Source organism: Aotus nancymaae, unplaced genomic scaffold, assembly GCF_030222135.1.
Source record: "Aotus nancymaae isolate 86718 unplaced genomic scaffold, 86718_ANA_hifiasm-v0.15.2.pri h1tg000108l, whole genome shotgun sequence".
Taxonomy (NCBI): domain Eukaryota; kingdom Metazoa; phylum Chordata; class Mammalia; order Primates; family Aotidae; genus Aotus; species Aotus nancymaae.
Genome location: NW_026988523.1, coordinates 28622935 through 28648327, shown reverse-complemented (window position 1 = coordinate 28648327; position 25393 = coordinate 28622935). Strand labels below are relative to the sequence as shown.

Below are 25393 nucleotides of genomic sequence, written 5' to 3'. Positions count from 1 at the left end.
GATCACGCCATTGCACTCCAGCCTGGGTAACAAGAGCGAAACTCCGTCTCAAAAATACAAATAAACATAAAAAATAAAATGAAAAAGACTGCCAAATCAAATACCAAATGTGAGGAAGATGTGGAGCTTTCATCTGCTGTTGGTGGGAATGTAAAATGGTACAACCACTTTGTAAAACAGTTTGGCAGTTCGATAAAAGGTAAGTGTTCATTAAAAGGTAAAATACACATATATAAATATATACACCCATGATATAATATATACATATACACACATTATGTATATAATATATATAACACGTTATATATATATATAATATATTGTGGGTGTATATATATTATAGGTGTTTATATATGTACACCCATGTATATATGTTATATATTTATATATATTATATATATGTCAAAACTCATGAAATGACAGACCTTAAATATGTGCAATTTATCCTATGTGAAGTACACTTCAATAAAGCTGTAGGTTTTTTTTAATGGGTAGCACATCTTTCTCTCTTTCATTGGCGGATCAGACAAAAGTCTTAAGATGACCATAGCATGACAAGGAAGATTACAACAGAGACTTTCCTTCTTCTAGGAAACATACAAAAGAAGAGGATACAGAGCAAAGGAAAGAGCATATTTAGTGATTTCATATTCGCTTGCCTATCACAAGGACCACATTCCTTCCTCCAGAATGTCATTCTGAAAGTCGGAGACCACAGAAAGATTTTCCAGTTAAGAATATCAACCCTGTGACCCCATAATTCTGTCTTTCCACTTCACCAAGAGTCAGCAGGTGGTGCTAGTGACTAAAAAGTGCCTTGGCAGACAATGAGGCAAGTTTCCAGGAAAAGAAAAATTAATGTCTAAGAATATCTGACGGCCGGGCGCGGTGGCTCACGCCTGTAATCCCAGCACTTTGGGAGGCCAAGGCAGGTGGATCACGAGGTCAAGAGATCGAGACCATCCCGGTCAACATGGTGAAACCCCATCTCTACTAAAAATACAAAAAATTAGCTGGGCATGGTGGCGCATGCCTGTAATCCCAGCTACTCGGGAGGCTGAGGCAGGAGAATTGCCTGAACCCAGGAGGCGGAGGTTGCGGTGAGCCGAGATCGCGCCATTGCACTCCAGCCTGGGTAACAAGAGCGAAACTCTGTCTCCAAAAAAAAAAAAAAGAATATCTGACATGTTGACCATTTGAGAGAAAATATTAATAGGCATTTACCAGAACTGACATTTAGGAAATGAACTGAAGATAGGTACATAGTAAACAAAGTAAAATTTTAAATAAATTATAACTTAACAATAAACAAAGGGTTGTTCAAGACATGAAACAATCAATATATACTACTCGGTTCCTCAATGGATATCATTTACACAGTAATACTATTACTGTAAAACTGATTATTGATTCAGCCAGAACTATGCTATAACTTTCTATTGGAAGGATGAGGTAAGGGGCAAGGAAAGGTGGGGATATAGCATGATGTAAGAGTTAAAATTTCAATTACCATAACCAGAAGAGAGTAGATAAGTCTAGCATTTCCTTTTTTATTTTTTGAAACAGAGTCTCACACTGTCACCCAGGCTGGAGTGCAGTGGCGCAATCTCAGCTCACTGCAACCTGCACCTCCCTGGTTCAAGCGATTCTCCTGCCTCAGCCTCCTGAGTAGCTGGGACTACAGGCGTGCACTACCACACCCAGCTAACTTTTGTATTTTTAGTAGAGACAGGTTTCACTACATTGGCCAGGCTGGTCTCAAACTCCTAACCTCAAGGAATCTGCCTGCCAAGGCCTCCCCTCTCAAAAAGAAAAATACACACACACACACACACACACACACACATACACACATAATGTTAGCAAATATATAGTGAGAAAAGGAGATCAATGGTTGCTTAAGAGATGGGCAGAGAGAAGGAAGAATGGCTTACAAAGGGGCATGAAGTAGGCCAGGCGCAGTGGCTCACACCTATAATCCCAGCACTTTAGGAGGCCAAGATGGGTGGATCACCTGAGGCCAGGAGTTCCAGACCAGCCCAGCCAACATGGGGAAACCCCATCTCTACTAAACAAAAATTAGCCAGGCCTGGTGGTGTGCACCTGTAGTTCCAGCTACTCAGGAGTTTGGGGCAAGAGAATCACTCGAACCCGAGGGGTGGAGGTTGCAGCAAACCAAGATTCCAAGATTGCACCAGTGCACTCCAGCCTGGGCAACAGAGCAAGATTCTGTCTCAAAAAAAGAAAAGAAAAGAAATATGAAATACATACTAGACCAAAAAATAAAGCTAAAAGAGGCAGGGTGCGGTGGCTCATGCCTGTAATCCTAGACGTAGATTTAAGAGGCCTAGGTAGGTAGATTTCCTCGAGCCCAGGAGTTCAAGACCAACCTGAGCAACACAGCAAAACCCTGTCTCTACAAAAAATATAAAAATTAACTGGGTGTGGTGGTGCATGCCTGTAGTCCCAGATACTTGGGAAGCTAAGTCAGGAGGATCACCTGAGCCTGGAAAATCGAGGCTGCAGTAAGCCATGATCATGCCACTACACTCTGGCCTGGGCGATAAAGTGAGATCCTGTCTCAAAAAAAGAGGGGGATGGGCCAGGTTTGGTGGTTCACACCTGTAATCCCAGCACTTTGGGAGGCTAAGTGGGGACGGATCACTTGGGCCAGAAGTTCAAGAACACCCTGGCCAACATGGTGAAACCTCATCTCTACTAAAAATACAAAAATTGGGGGTGGTGGTGTGGGCCTGTTACACCAACTATTTGGGAGGCTGAAGCGGAAGAATTGCTTGAATCCGGGAGGTGGAGGTTGCAGTGAGCTGAGATTGCACTCCAGCCTGAGTGACAGAGTGACATACTGTCTCACAAAAAAAAAAAAAAAGAAAAAAAAAGGAAAAGAAAAAGGGGCTTGGGCTTGAGGACTGCTGCTTTTTGTGAAATCATTTAATATGTGATTTTTAACTACATGATGTTACATTATATTTTGATTAAAAAGAGGAACATTTCTGACGAAGCGAAGTGGTTCATGCCTATAATCCCAGCATTTTGGGACGCCAAGGCGGGTGGATCACTTGAGGTCTGGAGTTTAAGACCAGCTTGGCCAACATGGCGAAACCCTGTCTCAACTAAAAATACAAAAATTAGCCAGGCGTGGTGGTCGACGCCTGTAATCCCAGCTACTTGAGAGGCTGAAGCAGGAAAATCACTTGAACAGGGGAGATGGAGGTTGCAGTGAGCTGAGATCGTGCCACTGCACTCCAGCCTGGGCAACAAAGGGAGACTTTGTCTCAAAAAAAAAAAAAGAAAAAAAAAAAGGAGCATTTCCACCTTGGCCTGAGCTTTTTCCCCTTAACTTCTTAATTTGTGGCCATCTCAACCACTTCTCAGATCAACCCAACACCTCCCTCCCCACTCTACTCCACCCTATGTACTTCATGACAAGTTCCTTCCCACATTTCTTCTCAAGGAAACAGAGATAACAGCCATGGCCCCCAGTAATTACAGTTCTCAAATCAGTGCCAGGAAACCATACCAGCACTAAGGAAGGGAAAAGAGGCAGTAAACTAGGAAATAAAAGGCCTTCCTCAATTGTTCTGTGTACTCCCAAACCAAATTACTAATCATTTTTCCAACAATTAACAGAAGAAGTAAGTTACATATGTTTCCTGAGATAAAAGTTTATATAAAAGACCGGTGGACTCTGAGAAACTGAAAAAGAAACCAGGAAGGAGAACTAGATTCTACCTCCAATACAGGGCTATTTTGGAATCATTCATTGCTATTGGTTCAAAGAACCAATTTTTTCTTTTTTTTTTTGGAGACAGGGTCTTACTTTGTCACCCAGGCTGGAGTGCAGTGGCTCAATCTCAGCTCACTGCAGCCTCAACCCCCTAGGCTCAAGCAATCCTCCTGCCTCAGCCTCCTAAGTAGCTAGGACTACTAGTACGAGCCACCACTCCCTTCTAATTTTTTTGTTTTTGTAATTTGAGTTTTTGCCATATTGCCCAGGCTGATCTCAAACTCCTGGGCTCAAGCAATCCACCTACATTGGCCTCCCAAAGTGCTAGGATTACAGGCATGAGCTACCACGCCCGGCACAGAACCAATATTTTTAATATTAAGGGTTTCACATAATCTTTGATACAACACTTCTACCTTTGAGAGACTAAGTCATATTTTCAAAAAAGTAGGCTGGCTGGGAGCAGCGTCTCATGCCTGTAATCCCAGTACTTGGGAGGCGAAGGTAGGAGGACCGCTTGAGCACAGGAGTTTGAGACCAGCCTGGGCAACAGGGTGAGACACCCGTCTCTAAAAAAAAAATTAAAAAAAAATAGCTGGGTGTGGTGGCACAACCCTGTAGTCCCAACTACTTGGGAGGCTGAAGTGGGAGGATCACTTGAGCCCAGGAGGTCGAGGCTGCAGTGAGCTATGATTGCACGACTGCACCCCAGCCTGGGTGACAGAACAAGACCATGTCTCAATAAAATAATTAAAAATAATTAAAGGCCAGGTGCAGTGGCCCATGCCTGTAATCCCAGTACTTTGGGAGGCTGAGGTGGGCTGACAGCTTGAGCTCAAGAGTTCAAGACCAGCCTGGCAATATGGCAAAACCCCTTCTCTGCAAAAAATACAAAAAAAAAAATTAGCTGGGTATGTTGGCACATGCCTATAATCCCAGCAACTCAGAAGGCGGAGGCAGGAGAATTGCTTGAATCCAGGAGGCCAAGGTTGCAGTGAGCCATCACACTCCAGCCTGGGCAACAAGAGCAAAACTCCATCTCAAAAAATAATGATAATAATAATAATAATAATAATTTATTTTTTCAAAAGGCATTGATGGATCTAGAAGAATAAATGTTTTTTAAAAATTTTCTTAGAGGCCAGGTTCGGTGGCTCACGCCTGTAATCCCAGCACTTTGGGAGGCCGAGGCGGGTGGATTACCTGAGGTCAGGAGTTCAAGACCAGTCTGACCAACATGGTGAAACCCCATCTCAAAAAAAAAAAAATTTCTTAGAAAACAAATTTCTTAGAAAAGAACGTATTATTGGGGCCGGGCGCGGTGGCTCACGCCTGTAATCCCAGCACTTTGGGAGGCTGAGGCGGGTGGATCACGAGGTCAAGAGATCGAGACCATCCTGGTCAACATGGTGAAACCCCATCTCTACTAAAAATACAAAAAATTAGCTAGGCATGGTGGCGCGTGCCTGTAATCCCAGCTATTCAGGAGGCTGAGGCAGGAGAACTGCCTGAACCCAGGAGGTGGAGGTTGCGGTGAGCTGAGATCGCGCCATTGCACTCCAGCCTGGGTAACAAGAGTGAAACTCCGTCTCAAAAAAAAAAAAAAAGAAAAGAACGTATTATTAATTGTCAGTCTGGATTAAAAAAAAAACAAAAAACAGAAAAATGTTTTAATGTATAGTTTGTTCCCCTCAGTTAAGAACACCAAATTTCCTTCATCTGTTCCTTCTCAAGATCAAGAATCAACTTTGCCGCTCAGGGTAGTGATCTGGGTTGTTACTGCTCTTAGAAAAGCTCTTGTTTGAGACAATTCTTGTACTCAGAATTTTGACAGAATATTAAACTGCCCACTGGGTGGCAGAGCTGAGTCAATTGTATTTCTGAATTGTGTAAGAAAGAATTTCTCAGAAAAGGGGAAGTTGGGTTAAGCACACAATGTCCCGTCTCCCTCATAAACAACAATGCAGTCCAATTTTCTTCTCACAGAAAAACAAACCATCACCTCTCGCCTCCTTACCATCCCTGCTCTGATACATTCTTGGGCCACAGGCTGTGAGGAGGGACAAATATGATACAGTTTAGCATGAGAAATTTTGGTTGAGGTGTCAAGTCTAACAGTAATAAGAACTAATACTAGGATCTGAATCAGTGGTATATTCTATCTAGAGACATACCCAAATCTATCAAATATATATATATTTTTTGAGATGGCGGTTCAAGCCATCCTCCCAACCTCAGCCTCCTGAGTAGCTGGGACTACAGGCGTGCACCATCACACTTGGCTAATTTTTTGTATTTTTAGTAGAGAAGGGGTTTCCCCATGTTGCCCAGTCTGGTCTTGAACTTGTGAGCTCTAGTGATCCGCCTGCCTCGGCCTCCCAAAATGCTGGGATTACAGGCATGAGCCACTGCACCTGGCCTCAATTTACTCAGTCTCCCAAGTAGTTGGAATTACAGGAACCCACCATCATGCCCGGCTAAGTTTTGTATTTTTAGTAGAGATGGGGTTTCACCTTGTTGGCCAGGCTGGTCTCAAACTCCTGACTTCAGGTGATCCACCCGCCTCAGCCTCCCAAAGTGCTGGGATTACAGGCACGAGCCACGCCGCCCAACAAAGAGTTTTAATAGAGGAAAAGTTATTTGGCTGTCTACAGAAGAGTAGGCAAAATTTCAAACAGCAGAGATGGGGAAGGACAGGCATTCCAGGTACGAGGAAAAATGTAAGCAGAGACACAAAGAGAAGGATATACTAAGGGAACACTGAGTACTCAATTTTGGCTGAAGTATAGGGTACATATATGAGGAAGCGGTGGGAAATGAAACGAGAAGTTTGGTTTAGGACATTTCATGAAGGCTTTAAATGCCAGGTTGAAGCATTTAAACGTGATTCAGTAAGCAATACATTTTGCAGTATTATAGGAACACACAGGAACTCAATTTTGTAAGATTAATTTAGTGATGTATAGATTACAGCAGGAAAATCAGTTAAAAGCTATTAAAATAATCTAGGCAAAAGTAACAGGAACATGAACCAGAATGGTGGCAGTAAAATAAGAGAGCTAGAGGCTAGAAACACTAGAAAGACGGCTTCTACAGAATTTCGCAGTTGACTGGATGTGGGGCATGACAGAGAGGAAGGAATTAAAGGCAATCCCTGGACTTTAAGCCTTTATAACTAGGGGAATGTATAATAGTTCCATTAAAACAAACAGGGGGCCTGGGTGCCATGGCTCATACCTATAATACTAGGACTTTGGGAGGCCAAGATGGAATGATCACTTGAGTCCAGGATTTTGAGACCAGTCTGGGCAACAAAATGAGACCCCATCTCTACCAAAAATTAAACAATTAGCTGGGCATGGTGGCACATGCCTGTGGTCCTAGCCACTTGAGAGGCTGAGGCAGGAGGATCCCTTGAGCCCAGGAGTTCAAGGTTGCAGTACGCTATGATTCCACCCCTGCACTCCAAACTGTGTGACAGAGCAAGACCTTGTCTCAAAAAGAAAGAAAGAAAAATAAAGAAAAGAAATGGGTTTGAACACCAGGGAAAGATTATGAATTCATTACTAGACAAGCTGAATTTGAGATACCACCTGGAACTCTGGAGACAGGCTAAAGGTATGTATAGGCTTAAAGTCATTTACACAGAGTGATGTACAGATGGTCAAACTGAGAAGCAAAACTTAAAGAAAGAAAAGGAGAGGGCCAAGGAGAAGCCCTTAAAAAGAGTTTTCAGGGCATAGAGAAAAAAAAGCATTGTTAGCAAAGGAGAAAAGGATGAAGTCCAAAAGTCAAGATAAGTGTTAAAAATTTTTAAAGAAGGTAGTTTTCAAATTACATAGAAGTCAAAAAGAATAAAGCCTGTAAAGACTACTCTGAGTGATTGGGTGCCGTGGCTCACGCCTGTAATCCCAGGACTTTGGGAGACTGAGGCAGGCTGATTGCCTGAGGTCGGGAGTCAAGACCAGCCTAGCCAGCATGGTGAAACCCTGTCTCTACTGAAAATACAAAAATTAGCTGGGCATGATAGCAGGTGCCTGTAATCCCAGCTACTTGGGAAGCTGAGGCAGGAGAATCGCTTGAACCCGCAGGCAGAGGTTGCAGCGAGCCAAGATCCTGCTACCACACTCCAGCCTGGGTGACACAGCTAGACTCCATCTGGGCAGGCCAGGGCAGGACAGGGGCAGGGAGGGGAGGAAAGAAAAACTACTCTGATTTCCTCTAGAGACCTTAAGGAAAATCGTTTCAGAGAGACCAGAAGGCAAACTATGAAGGGATAACTTCAGTCCACAGAGAAAGCTGATACAGGTTATTCTCTTAAGAAATTTGACAATGAGCCAGGCGTGGTGGCTCCCGCCTGTAATCCTAGCACTTTGGGAGGCTGAGGTGGGTGGATCACCTGACGTCAGGAGTTCAAAACCAGCCTGGCCATCATGGTGAAACCCCATCTTAAAAAATATATATATATACACACATATATGTGTGTGTGTGTGTGTGTGTGTGTGTGTGTGTGTGTGTATAATATAAAATAAATAAAAATAAAGAAATTTGACAGTAAAAGAAGAACACTGGCCAGGCATGGTGGTTCTCGCCTGTAATCCCAGCACTTTGGGAAGCCAACGCGGGTGGATCACTTGAGGTCAGGAGTTTCACCAGCCTGGCCAACAGGGTGAAATCCTATCGCTACCGAAAATACAAAAATTAGTCGGGCGTGGTGAAAGGCACCTGTAATTCCAGCTACTCAGGAGACTAGGGCAGGAGAATCGCTTGAACCTGGGAGGCAGAGACTGCAGTGAGCCAAGATCTTACCACTGCTCTCCAGCCTGGGTGACAGAGTGAGACTACCTCAAAAAAAAAAAAAGAAGAAGAAGAAGAAGAATACTGTGATAGCATGAGAAAGGAAGTAAAATTTTCTTTACCATGCATAAAGGCAACTTTAAGAACTATGGCCCAGCACTGCAGTGGGTCATACCTGTAGTCCCAGCACTTTGGGAGGCTGAGGTGAGCGGATCACTTGAGGTCAGGAGTTCAAGACCAGCCTGGTCAGTGCCTGTAATCCCAGCTACTCTGGAGGCAGAGTCAGGATAATCATTTGAACCCGGGAGGCAGAGGTTGCAGTGACCTGAGATTGTGCCATTGCACTCCAGCCTGGGCGACAGAGTGAGACTCTATATTAAAAAAATAAATAAGGCTGGGCAAGGTGGCTCAAACCTGTAATCCCAGCATTTTGGGAGGCCAAGGTGGGTGGATCACCTGAGGTCAGGAGTTCAAGATGAGCCTGGCCAACACAGTGAAACCCTGTCTCTACTAAAAATACAAAAAAATTAGCCAGGCACAGTAGCTGTAATCCCAGTTACTAGGGAGGCTGAGGCGGGAGAATCACTTAAACCTGGAAGTAGAGGTTGCAGTGAGCCGACATCGCGCCACTGCAGTATAGCCTCAGTGACGGAGTAAGACCTTGTCTCAAAAATAAGTAAATAAAGTTAATTAAAAAAAAAAAAAAAAAAAAGAAGGCTGGCACAGTGGCTCACACCTGTAATCCCAGCACTTTGGGAGGCCAAGGTGAGCAGATCACTTGAGACCAGGAGTTCAAGACCAGCCTGGCCAACAGGGTGAAACTCTGTCTCTACTAAAAATACAAAAATTAGCTAGGCATGGTGGTGCGCACCTGTAATACTAGCTCCTTGAGAGGCTGAGGCGGGAGAATCGCTTGAACCTGGGAGGTGGAGGTTGCAGTGAACTAAGCCGAAATCGTGCCACTGCACTCCAGCATGGGTGACAGAGTGAGACTCAGTCTCAAAAAACAAACAAAAAGAACTATCTTTAGGAAGTTACTGTAAGGGTCTTCAGAAAATAAAAAAATCAAAACTATCTTAAATGAGCCTGCAGTATCTCTGAACAAAGTTAATTCAGCCCTCTCCCATCTTGCCATGAACTTGGGCAATACTGAGATCTCTATCCTTTGCTTATCATGGTAGAAAAATGGATCTCGTAAACACAAAATGTGGACTTCCAGCTGAGATATTTTTAAAAGTTAAAACTAAATTAAAAAACCAAGTTGGGTATGGTGGCTCATGTCTATAATCCCAGCACTTTGAGAGGCTAAGGTGGGTGGATTGCTTGAGCCCAGGAGTTCCAGACCAGCCTCAGCAACATGGCAAGACTCCATCTCTACCAAAATATTCAAAAATTAGTCCGGCATATGCCTGTAGTCCCAGCTACTCAGGAGGTCAAGGTGGAAGGATCACCTCAGCCTGGGAGCTTGAGGCTACAGTGAGACATGATCCTGCCACTGCACTCCAGCCTGGTGACAGAGTAAGACCCTGTCTCAAAAAAAAAAAAAAAAAAATTAGCCAGGTATGGTGTACATACCTAGTAGTTCCAGCTCCTGAGCTATAGTTGTGCCACTGCACTCCAGTCTGAGCAACAGAAAAATAAACAAATAGATAATAAAGAGGATTCTGGGTTTGGAGCGTGGCTCCACGGATACTAGCTTATGTCCCAGGGCAAGTCACTTACGCAAAATAAGAACTAGTTTTTTTAAAAAATAAAAGGCTGCTAGAGCCCCCTTTAACTCTAAAATTCTCTGAGTCTTGGCCCAAATCCTTTATAAGACTGTTGTGAGAATCAAACAGGACACTGTGTGTCAAAGCACTGAGAGGCACGACACACAGCAGCGTGCATACTTCAGACAAACCTGGGTTCAAGATCTTGCTCTACTTACAAAATCCATGGCCTCAGGCAAATTACTTCACTTCTGAGCCTGACCGAACCAACATTGAGTCATAAGGTCATTGTTAGAATTAAATGAAACAATCTAACCTCGAACACTTTCTAGAACTATATGACAGATGACCTTATAAATATCACTGACATAATTATATAAAGGACTTAGTTCATTACAGGTGTTCAATAAATGGCAATTACTTAAAAAGTCACTTGGAACTCTAACATGTTATTTTTTCAGATGGAGTTTCGCTCTTGGTGCCCAGGCTGGAGTGCAATGGCGCAATCTCAGCTCACCGCAACCTTCGCCTCCCGGGTTCAAGCGGTTCTCCTGCCTCAGCCTCCTGAATAGCTGGGATTACAGGCACGCACCACCACACCCCACTAATTTTGTATTTTTTGTAGACACGGGGTTTCTCCATGTTGGTCAGACTGGTCTCAAACTCCCAACCTCAGGTGATCTGCCCACCTCGGCCTCCCAATGTGCTGGGATTACAGGCGTGAGCCACTGTGCCCGGCCCAATTTTTTTTTTAATAGAGATGGGGTCTCACTACAATACCCAGGGTGGTCTTGTATTCCTGGCCTCAAGTGATCCTCCCATTTCAGCCTCCCAAAGTACTGGGATTACAGGCATGAGCCACCACACCTGGCCTACAATTGTTAACTGATTCTTATTTATCTATGACTTGGGAGGCTGAGATAGGCAGGCTGTTTGAGTAGGAGTTTGAGACCAGCCTGGCTAACATGGCAAAACCACATTTCTACTAAAAATACAAAAATTACCTAGGTGTGGTGGAGCGCACCTGTAGTCCCAGCTACTCGGGAGACTGAGGTGGGAGGATCGCTTGAGCCTGGGATGCAGAGGTTTCAGTGAGCCAAGTGCCACTGCATTCCAACCTGAGTGACAGAGTGAGACTCTATCTTTTTTTTTTTTTTTTTTTTTTTTTTTTTTTTTTTTTGAGACGGAGTTTCACTCTTGATACTCAGGCTGGAGCGCAATGGCGCGATCTCGGCTCACCGCAATCTCCGCCTCCTGGGTTCAGGCAATTCTCCTGCCTCAGCCTCCTGAGTAGCTGGGATTACAGGCACGCGCCACCGTGCCCAGCTAATTTTTTGTATTAGTAGAGACGGGGTTTCACCATGTTGACCAAGATGGTCTCGATCTCTTGACCTCGTGATCCACCCGCCTCGGCCTCCCAAAGTGCTGGGATTACAGGCTTGAGCCACCGCGCCCGGCCGACTCTATCTTTAAAAAAAAAAAGGGGGGGGAAATGGGTAAGCGTAAAAGGGAAGTTTTCAGACTAAAGGTGACAAGAGTGAAGAAAAGGACCAAGAAAGGGCTTTGTTTTGCATTAAGAACTGCGAGTCTTCAAGTTCTAAACGTTTGTCGGCCAGAGGTTAAACAACAGAGAAATGCAAACAGTGTTTTGTCTCTGACTGGCAACAAAGTGCTGGCTTTATTCTACCACCTGCAGTAAGGCAGGCAAACAACAATCACCACTTGGTTTCCTATTGGCACTAGGACTGAAGACAGTAAAGAAGGGGCAGATAAAGATGATCTCACTTGCAAAACTCTTGAACTGTGCCCTACTTTTCTGTTCCTCCTTCACCCACCCCTTTACCCAAACCTCACAAGTGTTTTTGTACCCTGATTTCAAGAGACAAGAGTTTACAAAATTTCTTTCTTCTTACACCTAGGAACTGGGAAAGGAGAATCAGGGGGCAGATTTTTATCAAAATACCAGGTTACAAGGTGAAAGGTTGTAAACAACTGTGTCCAGGAGGGCTCCACTTCAGAACATGCTTTGGCTACAGGCCTGGTAGGCAGCAGCTGCTGCCAGAGCGAAATAATGTTTTGGCATTTAAAGGAATCCTGGCATAACACGGAGCAAAGTAGTCTGTACTGAGCTCTGCAAAATGGGAAGATATGAGGAAAACAGAGCCCAAGAGGGAAACTTAGAATGAGACAACTGTCATAGGATTTTTAAAAACTCAACAATTCAGTACTTTATAGATGTGCCCAAATAAATATCAATGTTCCCTTTTCTCTAAGATGTCCTATATTACCACCACCCTGATCCATTACTAGCCATCTTTCCTATTCCCTCAAATTTTATGTAGTTAAGATTTAACAATATTGATTCATATATTTCTTTGTCGGCATTTTGATGTTTCATATTTATGTATACTTTCACACCCATCAAACTAAGCATTTTCCCAGTAGCCAGAATTTTGAACTTTTTTTTTTCTTTTTTCGAGATGCAGTTTCCCTCTTGTTGCCGAGGCTGGAGTGCAATGGCGCAATCTCAGCTCATCACAACCTCTGCTTCCTGGGTTCAAGTGATTCTCCTGCCTCAGCCTCCCAAGTAACTGAGATTACAGGCATGCGCCACCAAGCCCAGCTAATTTTGTATTTTTAGTAGAAACAGGGTTTCTCCATGTTGGTCAGGTTGGTTTCGAACTCCTGATCTCAGGGGATCCACCCGCCTCGGCCTCCCAAAGTGATGAGATTACAGGTATGAGCCACCGCGCCCGGCCAATTTTGAACTTTTAAAATTACTTCAGTTAGAGTCCCACCTCCTCTGCTCTCAGTAACTCAATCAATATTGTTAACCAACTGAAAACACCTCAAGCCTTGCTTAGCTTTCTAGAACAGGGTGCCGCCTCAAACTCACCCTAAGGATCAACATGTTCCTGGGGTTTAATGCGGGTGTGTGCGTGTTTTCCAAGAGACTCATGATGCTTATTCTTGAGCTTGCTTAATATTGGGGTTGAGTTGTAACTTGTTAGCCTTAGGGTGTCAATCCGGCTAGTCTGAGGAAGGAAGAAGGCTCCTTAACAGCAATAAATAAATTTTTTTTTTGCTGATTCAGTAGGGTTTCAATATACTTGAATGCTTCTTAGTCACTTCCCCATCTTAATCTTGGAACATTATCTTCCTCTTTCCAGCACAAAGAATGAAATAATAATCCTGATACCTCAGCACAGATATGGGAAGGGTCTATGAACCAAAGAAAAGTGGGAAGAATCCCTGAACCTCTGCCTACAAGTTTTTCTTATTACATGTAAAAGTTCTCAGTACTCAGCTCCTAAAGCTTCTCACAGCCAGCAGGGAAAAATCCATGACAGCTAGCCAAACGAAACCAACAAAGAACGAGGAGGCAGGGTAGGGTCCATTCTGGCTTGAATTTATAGTGCTCTGGTCACGGATCTTTCTTCTTTTTCCCTTCTCACTGATTCCTAAGCCATTTAGGGAAAAAAACTTTGAAATGATTTTTAAAAATTGTTCCGTCACACAATTTGTGTGGTCATCTCTCCACTGAAAATCTGGATATAAACTAGAGGACTTTCTTGCTTTTAACCAGATTTATGGATGTACATTTGATTCAGTGAGTTGGGAGAAGGGATGGAGACAAGAAAGGGTGAACATAACTCCGGAAGAAAGTGAAAAAGAGTGAAGCATCCTTTTTCCCCCCTTTTTCTTTTCCTCCAGAAGCCGAGATGGAGTGGGAGATAATCAGCGCCTGGGCACACCTCACTAAAGAGGTAATGAGGTAAATGGGAAATACAGACAAAATGTTCCCCGGCTTTGCAGGTAGAAATTGAACAGATGACGGGATAAGCAACAGGATGTAAACACGCCCGTCCTATTTCCGTTCCAGCGAAGAGAGAACAGAAAGAGGGTACAAGGGGGTGACGAACAGCACAGGCACGCAGCCCCAGCCCTAGCCCCAAGGGGGTGGAACCAGGAAGACATCAGTCCCACAGGTCCAGTGAGGCCTGAAAGTTCTCTTTTCCTTCAGAGGAGGTGGTGTTTTTCATATTAAATAGGGATGCCGGGCAAGAGACGGACAAAAGGGCTGTTCCTGAACAGTAACACCAGGCATTCCCCACGCTCCACAGCCCCAAACCTAAGAGTATTCTTGGAACCATGGAATTGTTTTTCACAGCTTTGCTATTTATGAGTCAGGAATAAACGGCAGGCTCGAAAGAAATTTCACTGGCTAAGACTAGGCATGAAATTCCCTCATAAGCACATATTCCTTTTACCTCGTAACACCGCTCTCAGACCAGAAACGGCCACACCCGCCCTCCGATCGCCCGTCGACCTGGCTAGGTTTTAGGGTCAGTGGGAGCCTCCTTCCAGCGGGCTCCGGGGAAGACGCTCCGCAGCCCCCTCCTTTCCCTCCTTCCTCTCCTTCCCCCCTCCTTGCGCGGCTACGGAGCATAACAACCATTTTCCCCGCCAGGAGCACACCGTGTCCACGCGCCTCAGCGATCTCACTGATTGGTCGGGCTCCTGGTAAACAGGGACTGGGCAGCCAATGGGAGGGATGTGCACGAGGGCAGCACGAGCCTCCGGGCCAGCGCTCGCGTGGCTCTGCTGGCCCGGGCTACTATATAGAGCCGTTTCCGGCTCTTGCTTGAAACTAAGCTGCCTTTCTCTTTAGAGGAGTGCTCGTAGAGATCTGATCTCTTCTCCAGCAATTGTGGGGAAAGAAGGCTTTTTCCTTGAAATCCTTTAGAGTAACCTGCGGCGTGAAATTTTTGGATGCTTTTTCGAAAACCTAGTAGTTAAAATTCATTTGTCTGAATCTTTAAATTTAGGCTCAAACTGCTTAAGAATACTATCCTTCATTCCTTAGGAAGAGTGAAGTAATTTACTGCAAAGGAGGTTCCTCGATTTGGGGCTTTTTTTTTTTTTATTCCACCCTCGTTCCTGACTCTTAAATCAACTCAGTACCATCATGGTGATGTTCAAGAAGATCAAGTCCTTTGAGGTGGTCTTTAACGACCCTGAAAAGGTGTACGGCAGTGGTGAGAAAGTGGCTGGCCGGGTCATAGTGGAGGTGTGCGAAGTGACTCGTGTTAAAGCCGTTAGGATTCTGGCTTGCGGTGTGGCTAAAGTGCTCTGGATGCAGGGATCCCAGCAGTGCAAACAGACCTCGGAGTACCTGCGCTATGAAGACACGCTTCTTCTGGAAGACCAACCAACAGGTAAGCGGCCCGGTTCGTTGTTGGAGGGTGAAAGCTGGTAAGAGAATAGAAAGGAATACACATAAACCCATATGAAATGTTTTGAGTTGCTCCTTTTGAGTGGTTTGAATTACGTGTTGTTGCTTCCTTTTATCTGTTTTAATTTGCAGACATTCTCCCCCCACCCCACCCCACCCCCCAAAAAATGGGTGATTTGTACAATTTTTTATGGTGCTGTGTCTTAAAGGTGATTCTGAGGGGCGTTGCCTTGGGTAAAGTCTTATGGTATACATAAGTTGCTTATTCTTTGCCTACCTCTGACATGTTAAGAGTAACCGTACTGGGTGAATCTTTAAGCATTGCAGGGCTTGGCAACTTGCTTCCCTACAAAATACATCAGAATCTCTCTTTAAGAACAATATGGGATGATTTAAAAAATACATATATATGTAGGATGAAATTGGGGGTACTTCAATTCGTCGCATGCCACCCAGTCATTCCATATCACACAGATGCATTTTAAGTGTAACAGGAAGCCTAATGGTTACTCGATTTTCTTTCCCTGCAGGTGAGAATGAGATGGTGATTATGAGACCTGGAAACAAATATGAGTATAAGTTCGGCTTTGAGCTTCCTCAGGGGTAAGTATCGGCTAAATGCATCTTTGAACTTCTCTGTCTAAATTATCTTGCCCTCCTTACTGTTCTTGGAGAGCATTTAAAAATTTTCATTTTCTTGACACAGGCCTCTGGGAACATCCTACAAAGGAAAATACGGGTGTGTAGACTACTGGGTGAAGGCTTTCCTTGACCGCCCCAGCCAGCCAACTCAAGAGACAAAGAAAAACTTTGAAGTAGTGGATCTGGTGGATGTCAATACCCCTGATTTAATGGTGAGATTCATTTTAAAGAGTGTAATCTGGGTCACAGGGATGGTAAATCAGATGTCTTGGGCATTAGATAGAAGCATCTCAAAACGCCTTTTGTCCCCTTCCACATAGGCACCTGTGTCTGCTAAAAAGGAAAAGAAAGTTTCCTGCATGTTCATTCCTGATGGGCGGGTGTCTGTCTCGGCTCGAATTGACAGAAAAGGATTCTGTGAAGGTAAAACACTAGTGCTGATGGTAGAGATCTTAGCAAGAACTGGGTTTAGGGCCAAGGGCATGGGACTGGGGTAGAGGAAATGTCATTAACTGTACTGAGTATCAGTTAATAAGTTTTCATCTTTTTCATTGCTAGGTGATGAGATTTCCATCCATGCTGACTTTGAGAATACATGTTCCCGAATTGTGGTCCCCAAAGCTGCCATTGTGGCCCGCCACACTTACCTTGCCAATGGCCAGACTAAGGTGCTGACTCAGAAGTTATCCTCAGTCAGAGGCAATCATATTATCTCAGGGACATGCGCATCATGGCGTGGCAAGAGCCTTCGGGTGCAGAAGATCAGGCCTTCTATCCTGGGCTGCAACATCCTTCGAGTTGAATATTCCTTACTGGTGAGTAGATGCAGGGTGGCTTCTGCAGAGAAATTGTTCCTCTGTTACCACACAATCCTGTTTTCTCCAGATCTCTGATCTAACAAACTTCCATCTTCCTTTCTAGATCTATGTTAGCGTTCCTGGATCCAAGAAGGTCATCCTTGACCTGCCCCTGGTAATCGGCAGCAGATCAGGTCTAAGCAGCAGAACATCCAGCATGGCCAGCCGAACCAGCTCTGAGATGAGTTGGGTAGACCTGAACATCCCTGATACCCCAGAAGGTGAGCCAGACCAAGTGTCTTTTCTTCCCCTCTGGTCTACCTGGATACCTGGATTTGTAAAGTTGTGATGCTCCAGCATTTCTTGGGCAGGCTTTTTATGTGGCCATATTTTTTTTTTCTAGCCCCTCCTTGCTATATGGATATCATTCCTGAAGATCACCGATTGGAGAGCCCTACCACCCCTCTGCTGGATGACGTTGATGGCTCTCCAGACAGCCCGATCTTTATGTATGCCCCTGAGTTCAAGTTCATGCCACCACCTACTTATACTGAGGTGAGAAATTGTCATCCTTTCTGTTAAATTTGTCCTAAGCCTCTAAGAAGTTGACTTAGAGGTTTGTTTTGCTCTAACTGGTTTGTTTTTCTAATTCTTATCTGAACTAAAATAGTCTGTTTCTTCCTTCAGGTGGATCCCTGCATCCTCAACAACAATGTGCAGTGAGCAGGTGGAAGAAAAGAAGCAGCTTTACCTACCTGTTTCTTTCTGCCTCTCTTCCTGGACTCTCACTTTTTCAGAGACTCAACGCTCTCTGCAATGGAGTGTGGCTCCACCTCAGCCTCTGACTCCCTAACGTAGGGGGCGGTCAGCAGGCAATCTCCTGGGCCTTAAAGGATGCGGGGACCCATCCTCAGCCAGCGCCGATGTTGTGATACACGGGGTGTTTGCTGGATGGGTTAAAAACAACTAGAAAAACTCAGGCCCATCCGTTTTCTCAGATCTCCTTGAAAATTGAGGCCTTTTCAGTAGTTTTGGGTCAGGTAGAAATGGCCTCCTGGCATAAGCTTTTCAAGGGTTTTTGGAGGCTTTTTCTAATTGTGATAACAACTTTGGACCTTGAACTTACGTATCATGTGGAGAAGAGCCAATTTAGCAAACTAGGGAGATGAAAAGGGAAATTGTGGCCAAAACTTCTGGGGAAAGGAGGTTCTTAAAATCAGCGTTCCCTGTTAATGCACTTGTAGGAAAAAAAAAAAAAAAAAAAACCTTCCAGGGCTGTTTTGACAGACATTGGAGAGACCTTTCCCTGTGATTTGAAAGGAAGCTAGCTGCTCTACGGTCGTTTTTGCTTAGAGTGCACTTTTAACCTGGCTTTTAAAGCAGTAGTAACTGTCCCACCAAAAGTCTTAAAAGCCATTGCACTGTGTTCTCCTGTTGCAAATATTTTCATATGGGAGGATGTTTTTCTCTTCGTGCAAGTCCTTGGAATTGATTCTAAGGTGATGTTCTTAGCACTTTAGTTCCTGTCAGATTTTTTGTTCTCCCCCCTCCGCCATCTTAAATGTAAGTTGAAACTGTTCTCCTATGTCTCCAGGGGTAAAAGCCCAAAGACGGGAAAAAAAAAAAAAAAAAGTTAACTACTTTTGAGATTGCCCCAATGTATGGGATTATATAATTCTAACACTCGAATCGTGTGAAAGGGTTGCTGCTGTTAGCCTTGCCCACTGTGACTTCTCCAGACCCAAGGAGGAACTCTGGATCAAGATGCCCCAGCACTGTGATCAGAACCTCCAAATACTGCCACGAGAAACTAGAGGGCAGGTCTTCACAAAAGCCCTTCAGACCCCCTTCCTGCCCAGTGTTAGGAGATAGGGATACTGGCCCCTCTGTCGCTGCAGCTGCCAGCACTGGGTCAGTCACTCTCAGCTATAGCACTTTGTTCACTGTCCTGTGTCAGAGCACTGAGCTCCACCCTTTTCTGAGAGTTCATAACAGCCAGAAAGTGTGGGCTGAAGGTGATTTCATGTTTTTGTATTATGTATCTTTTTGTATGGTAAAGACTATATTTTGTACTTAACCAGATATATTTTTACCCCAGATTGGGGATATTCTTTGTAAAAAATAAAAATAAAGTTTTTTTAATGGCCAAAAAAAAATGGTGTTTGTGAGCTGGCTTTGGAGAAGTTTTTGGGAAGAAGGTATGTTTAAAGGAGCTTTCCTGTGCTTAACAAGCCACACGAGCCAGGCGGAGTGGCGTGTGCCTGTAGTCCCAGCTACTCAGGAGGCTGAGGTGGGAGGATCGCTTGAGCCCAGGAGTTCTGGGCTGTAATACGCTATGCCGATCGGGTGTCTGCACTAAGTTCGGCATCAATATGGTGACCTCCCAGAACGGGGGACCACCAGGTTGCCTCCTTAGGGTGAACCGGCCCAGGTCGGAAACGGAGCAGGTAAAAACTCCTGTGCTGATCAGTAGTGGGATCGCGCCTGTGAATAGCCACTGCACTCCAGCCTGGGCAACATAGTGAGACCCCGTCTCTTAAAAAAAAAAAAAAGCCACACTAATGAAAACGTGGAGAAAATGCTTTCCCTATGGACCCTAAGTAATGGCAGAGTCAGGGCTAGAGAGGTGAAGAAGGTAACAGTTTGAGGCATGTTTCTTTCAGATTCACTAAAGAACTATACTGGGATTTTGTTGTCTAAACTAGTTTTCCAAATCCGTAGCTAACGATTACTAAATTCCTTCAGTTTTGGAGTTCATGAGTTCTTGAAATACAGGGAAATTATGTTGATGAGGGAATTTGCAAGAAATGGGTGGAGGTTCTTCCCTCCTCTTTTTTTTTTGTTGTTGAGACCATCTCACTCTCACCCACGCTGGAGTGTAGTGGCATGATCTCGGCTCACAGCAGCCTTGACCTGGGCTCAAGTGATCTCCCACCTCGGCCTCCCACATAGCTGGGCGGCAGACACACACCACTACCCTTAGCTAATTTTTATATTTTTTGCAGAGTTGGGGTTTTGCCGTGTTGTCTAGACTGGCCTCAAACTTCTGGGCTCAAGTGATCTGCTTGCCCTGACCTCCCAAAGTGTTGGGAATACAGGCTTGAGACACCGCACCCAGCTGAAGTTCCCTTTTTTATAATTTGGTTTTATCCTGAGGTTTCTTCCCAGTGTAAACCTGATTTATATACTAACAAGTATAACTACTCAGGACTTAAGAGGTTATAGAGTTACGAGTATTAAATTCTTTGGAGGCAGCTAACCATTTTTTTATTTTTGCAGTTTCTATGCAAGCACATAACTCAGTAAATGTTTGCTAACTATTCAATCCCACCCTCATCCCTTAGATGCTTTGCTGGTTCCTATTCCTTGTAAGGTAATTGCAGTAGAGATCCCACCTTTAATTGGTGTGATTTTCATTCCTTTTTTTGGGGGGATGGAGTCTCACTCTGTCTCCCAGGCTGGAGTGCAGTGGCCCGATCTCAGCTCACTGTAACCTCCGCCTCCCGGATTCAAGCAATTCTCCTACCTCAGCCTCTCGAGTATCTGGGATTACAGGCATGAGCCACCACACCCACCTAATTTTTGTATTTTTACTAGAGACGGGGTTTCAAAGTGCTGGGATTACAGGCGTGAGCCATCGCACTGGGCCATGATTTTCATTCCTAAAGGACTGACAGGTGAGAAACCCTGGGATGGCTAATTTAAATCTTTGCACAGATCTGGTCCTGGCCCTTATTTGGGAATTGGCCTTTCTAAGGACAAACTCATTCCAAATAGGCTCCCGGAAATTCTACATGAAATCAATGTGTGATGTTGTAGTCCCAGCTACTCAGGACGCTGAAGCAAGAGCCCAGGAGTTCTAAGTTACATTGAGCTATGACTGCACCACTTGCACTCCAGCTTGGGGGACAGACTTTGCCTCAAAACTAACTAAAAAAATAATGAACTAAAATCAACGTGAATTTAACAGAAAGTGAGATTTAAAAGACCCTTTTCCAGCCTGGCGCACTTGCTCGCGCCTGTAATCCCAACACTTAGGGAGGCTGGGGCAGGCAGATCACCCGAGGTCAGGAGATGGAGACTAGCCTGGCCAACATGGTGAAACCCCATCTCTACTAAAAATACAAAAAAAAATTAGCCAGGCATGATGGCAGCACCTGTAATCCCAGCTACTCGGGAAGCTGAGGCAGGAGAATCGCTTGAACCCGGGAGGCAGAGGCTGCAGTGAGCCGAGATCGCACCACTGCCCTCTAGCCTAGGTGACAGAGCGAGACTCCATCTCAGAAAATTAAAAAAGATCCTTTTCTATTTCAATGTTCGTTTTTTGTTTATCTTTCATTTTTCTTAGCACTCTCTTCCCTCTCTTTGCCTCTCTTTCATTACTGAAGTGTCAGTCTCTAGTTCTCCCTATTGCCAGGGTGACTTTCACCTGAACTCTCCGCCCCTTTCTCACCTGTTCAAGAATTTAGCGGCTCCTCCCCTTCAAATGTAGGACCAGGAAACTAGGTCAAAGTTGATGGAAAAGTTTTTCTGCAGCTTGTTTTCCAGGGACTAGAGGGGTGGAGCAAGGAAAAGAGCAGCCCAGATAGCAGGACAAAGGGATGGAGAGACCGTGGAGTGCCTGAGCCTGGCTATTTGTGTGCACAGCTGGGCTACCGGTACCTAATATGAGAAGAAGGATGGCTTCAAAAGAATAGATAACCTTATACTCAAGGCCTCTTCGAGATCTGATCCTGGAAGGGCCAGAACATGGCATCCCCTCCAGATACCCTTAATCTCCTTTATCCAGCTGTCCAAATAGAACTTTCTATGATCATGGAAATGTTCAATGCGGTAGCTACTAGCCACATGTGGCTATAGAGCTCTGAAATGTGGCTACTGTTACTGATAAACTGAATTTTTTTTCTGTTTTTTTTGGTGCATGTGTGTGAGATAGGGTCTAATTCTATCTCCCAGGCTGGAGTGCAGTGGCACAATCTTGGCTCACTGCAGCTTCAACCTCCCAAGGTCAGGTGATTCTCCTACCTCCGTCTTCCAAGTAGCTAGGACTACAGGCTCGTGCCACCATGCCCAGCTAATTTTTTGTAGAGACAGAGTTTTGCCATGTTGCCCAGGCTGGTCTTGAACTCCTAGGCTCAAGCAATCTGCCTGCTTCAGCCTCCCAAAGATCTGTGCACAATTTTTTTTTATTTTCTTTTTGAAACAGAGTCTTGCTCTGTCACCAGGCTGGAGTGCCCAGGCGAGATGGCAGTGGCATGATCTCTGCTCACTGCAGCCTCCACCGCTTGGGCTCAAGTGATTTTCCCACCTCAGCCCTCTAGTAGCTGGGATTACAGGTGCATGCCACCATGCCCAACTAATTTTTGTATTTTTCTTTTTTTTTTTTTTTGAGACAAAGTCTCACTCTTGTCTCCCAGGCTGGAGTGCAATGGCGCAATCTCAGCTCACTGCAACCTCCACCTCTCCGGTTCAAGTGATTCTCCTGTCTCAGCCTCCCGAGTAGCTGAGATGACAGGTGCCTGCCACCATGCCCTGCTCATTTTTGTATTTTTAGTAGAAACAGGGTTTCACCACGTTGGCCAGGCTGGTCTCAAACTCCTGACCTCAGGTGATCTGCCCGCCTTGGCCTCCCAAAGGGCTGGGATTACAGTGTGAGTCACTGTGCCTATAACTGAATTTTTAATTTTGTTTAATTCAATTAAACTTCAGCTTTGTGTGACTAGTGACTGCCAGATTGAACACCACATCAAAAGCTGAGAGAGTAGGCAGCTAGAGCTGTTCCCCCAGAGGAAACCTATCCCTCTCTTACAGCACAAAAAACTCCGCTCTACTTCTTTTTTTTTTTAATTTTTTTTGAGACAGAGTTTCGCTCCTGTTACCCAGGCTGGAGTGCAATGGCGCGATCTCGGCTCACCGCAACCTCCGCCTCCTGGGTTCAGGCAATTCTCCTGCCTCAGCCTCCTGAGTAGCTGGGATTACAGGCACACACCACCATGCCCAGCTAATTTTTGTATTTTTAGTAGAGACGGGGTTTCACCATGTTGACCAGGATGGTCTCGATCTCTTCACCTCATGATCCACCCGCCTCGGCCTCCCAAAGTGATGGGATTACAGGCGTGAGCCACCGAGCCTGGCCGTCCGCTCTACTTCTTATTGCCTTCTGTATACAATTTCTACCTCACGCCAGGACATTTTCTGCATACAGGCTTGCTTCAGTACACCTCCTTGGGGAGTGGCCTAGCTGTTTCCCCACTGAAGAGGGTGACTATTTTGAGTCTTCTTTGCCTATCCTCTTATCATGTACCTTTTCCTTTTTTTTTTTTTTAGATGGAGTCTCACTCTGTTGCCCAGGCTGGAGTGCAGTGGTGTGATCTTGGCTCACTGCAACCTTTACCTCCCAGGTTCAAGCCATTCTCCTGCCTCAGCTTCTGAGTAGCTGGGATTACAGGCGCCTGCCACCACGCCCGGCTAATTTTTGTATTTTTTTTTACTAGGGACGGGATTTCACCATGCTGGCCAGGCTGGTCTTGAACTTCCGACCTCGGGCAATCCACCTGCCTCGGCCTCCCAAAGTGCTGGGATTACAGGCATGAGCCACCACACCCAGCCCTTGCCTTTTAATTTTTAAAGAGCTGTGACCTACATGTATAGCCATTAGAGGAGATGTGGTTCAGAGTATCATTTATTCAGTGCTTCAGTCTGGTTCAAGGAGATCTGAGAGAAGTAAAAAAGAAAACTACATAAAGAGAGGAAAGAGCAGGAAAATAAAATTAACAAGAAAAATGAGCCGGGCGCGGTGGCTCATGCCTGTAATCCCAGCACTTTGGGAGGCCTAAATGGGTGGATCATTTGAGGTCAGGAGTTTGAGGCTAAATTGGCCAATGTGGTGAAACCCTGCCTCTACTAAAAACATAAAAATTAGCCGGGCATAGTGGTGGGCATCTCTAGTCCCAGCTACTCAGGAGGCTGAGGCAGGAGAATAGCTTGAACCCAGGAGGCAGAGTTTGCAGCAACCCGAGATCACACCACTACACTCCAGCCTGAGCCACAGAGACTCCGTCAAAAAAAAAAAAAGAAAAGAAAACAACGAACAAACAAACAAAACGGGTACTTCCATAACCAGGGTGGTTGGCTGCCTTACCTGATACCTCTGGACAGACTGTAAACACAAGTATCTAACTTGGGTTGAGGTGCTGGGAGGAAAAAATGTTGGGGGAGGATCTGACAAAGCACATGTTCAGCAAAAAACAATCACACAAAAGCAAAAGTGCATGAAGTAGAGTCAAAGAGGGACCTTTGCACAATTATTTTTTCTCTATTTTATTTCATTATTATTATAATTATTTTTGAGATGGGGTCTCACTCTGTTGCCAGGCTGGAGCGTATGTCTCGATCTCAGCTCACTGCAACCTCTGCCTCCTGGGTTCAAGTGATTCCCCTGCCTCAGCCTCACAAGTAGCTGGAACTACAGGTGTGCGCCACCACCCACACCCCCAGGCTAATTTTTTTTTGTATTTTAGGAGAGATGGGGTTTCACCATGTTAGCCAGGATGTCTCGATCTCCTGACCTCGTGATCTGCCCGCCTCAGCCTCCCACAGTGCTGGGTTTACAGGCGTGAGCCACCATGCCTGGCCCTGTTTTTTCTCTTTTTGAGACAGGGTCTCACTATGTTGCCCAGGTTGGAGCGCAGTGGCGACTCACAGGCACATTCATAGCAAACTCTGCATACAAGGATTGAAGCCTCAATTCAGTAGGTTCAATCTGGTTCAGGGAGATCTGAGAGAAGTAAAAAAGAAAACTACAAGGCCGGGCGCAGTGGCTCACGCCTGTAATCCGAGCACTTTGGGAGGCCGAGGCGGGTGGATCACAAGGTCAAGAGATCGAGACCATCCTGGTCAACATGGTGAAACCCCGTCTCTACTAAAAATACAAAAAAATTAGCTGGGCATGGTGGCGCGTGCCTGTAATCCCAGCTACTCAGGAGGTTGAGGCAGGAGAATTGCCTGAACTCAGGAGGTAGAGGTTGCGGTGAGCCGAGATCGCGCCATTGCACTCCAGCCTGGGTAACAAGAGTGAAATGCAGTCTCAAAAAAAAAAAAAAAAAAAAAAAAAAAAAAACTACACAAAGAGAGGAAAGAGCAAGAAAATAAAATTAACAAGAAAAATGGGCAGGGCCGGTGTCTCCCGCCTGTAATCCCAGCACTTTGGAGCCTCAATCCTTGTATGCAGAGTTTGCTCATAACCTCAAGAGATTTCCCCTACTCAGCCTCCCATATAGCTGGGACCACAGGCACATGCAAACTTGGCCCAATTTCAACAGACTCTTCCTTCTTATAATTATTTTCTTGGGCTACCTCCAGGTGATAAAATGCATAAGGTGAATAAGGAAAATATTTTACTGACCTTCCAGTGATCCCTGCCCCAGGCACCCTGGCCTCAATAGTTCGGGTATGGGAGATGGGAAGA

General features: G+C 45.1%; 1 protein-coding gene and 1 long non-coding RNA gene across 2 annotated transcripts in view; one reads left to right on the top strand and one right to left on the bottom strand.

Moving 5' to 3' along the window:
- Positions 1–14653, bottom strand: part of LOC105730654 (uncharacterized) — a 45317-nt gene extending 30664 nt beyond the window's left edge. Inside the window, exon 1 of the long non-coding RNA XR_010340299.1 lies at positions 14523–14653. This is a non-coding gene — a long non-coding RNA (uncharacterized LOC105730654). The remainder of the gene's footprint in view (positions 1–14522) is intronic.
- A 246-nt stretch (positions 14654–14899) lies between these two features.
- On the top strand, positions 14900–19082 carry TXNIP (thioredoxin interacting protein). Its single transcript, XM_012471949.3, has 8 exons — positions 14900–15470; positions 16018–16090; positions 16194–16341; positions 16450–16552; positions 16688–16944; positions 17051–17207; positions 17330–17481; positions 17614–19082. The coding sequence occupies exons 1-8, from the start codon at positions 15221–15223 to the stop codon at positions 17647–17649; spliced, it is 1176 nt and encodes a 391-aa protein (XP_012327372.1). The 5' UTR covers positions 14900–15220; the 3' UTR covers positions 17650–19082.
- The last annotated feature ends 6311 nt before the right edge of the window (positions 19083–25393 follow it).

Coding starts and splice junctions, on each gene's coding strand:
- TXNIP (XM_012471949.3), top strand. CDS start 15,221: ATGGTGATGTTCAAGAAGATCAAGTCCTTTGAGGTGGTCTTTAACGAC. Junction 15,471..16,017: donor TCTGGAAGACCAACCAACAG/GTAAGCGGCCCG, acceptor CTTTCCCTGCAG/GTGAGAATGAGATGGTGATT. Junction 16,342..16,449: donor TCAATACCCCTGATTTAATG/GTGAGATTCATT, acceptor CCTTCCACATAG/GCACCTGTGTCTGCTAAAAA.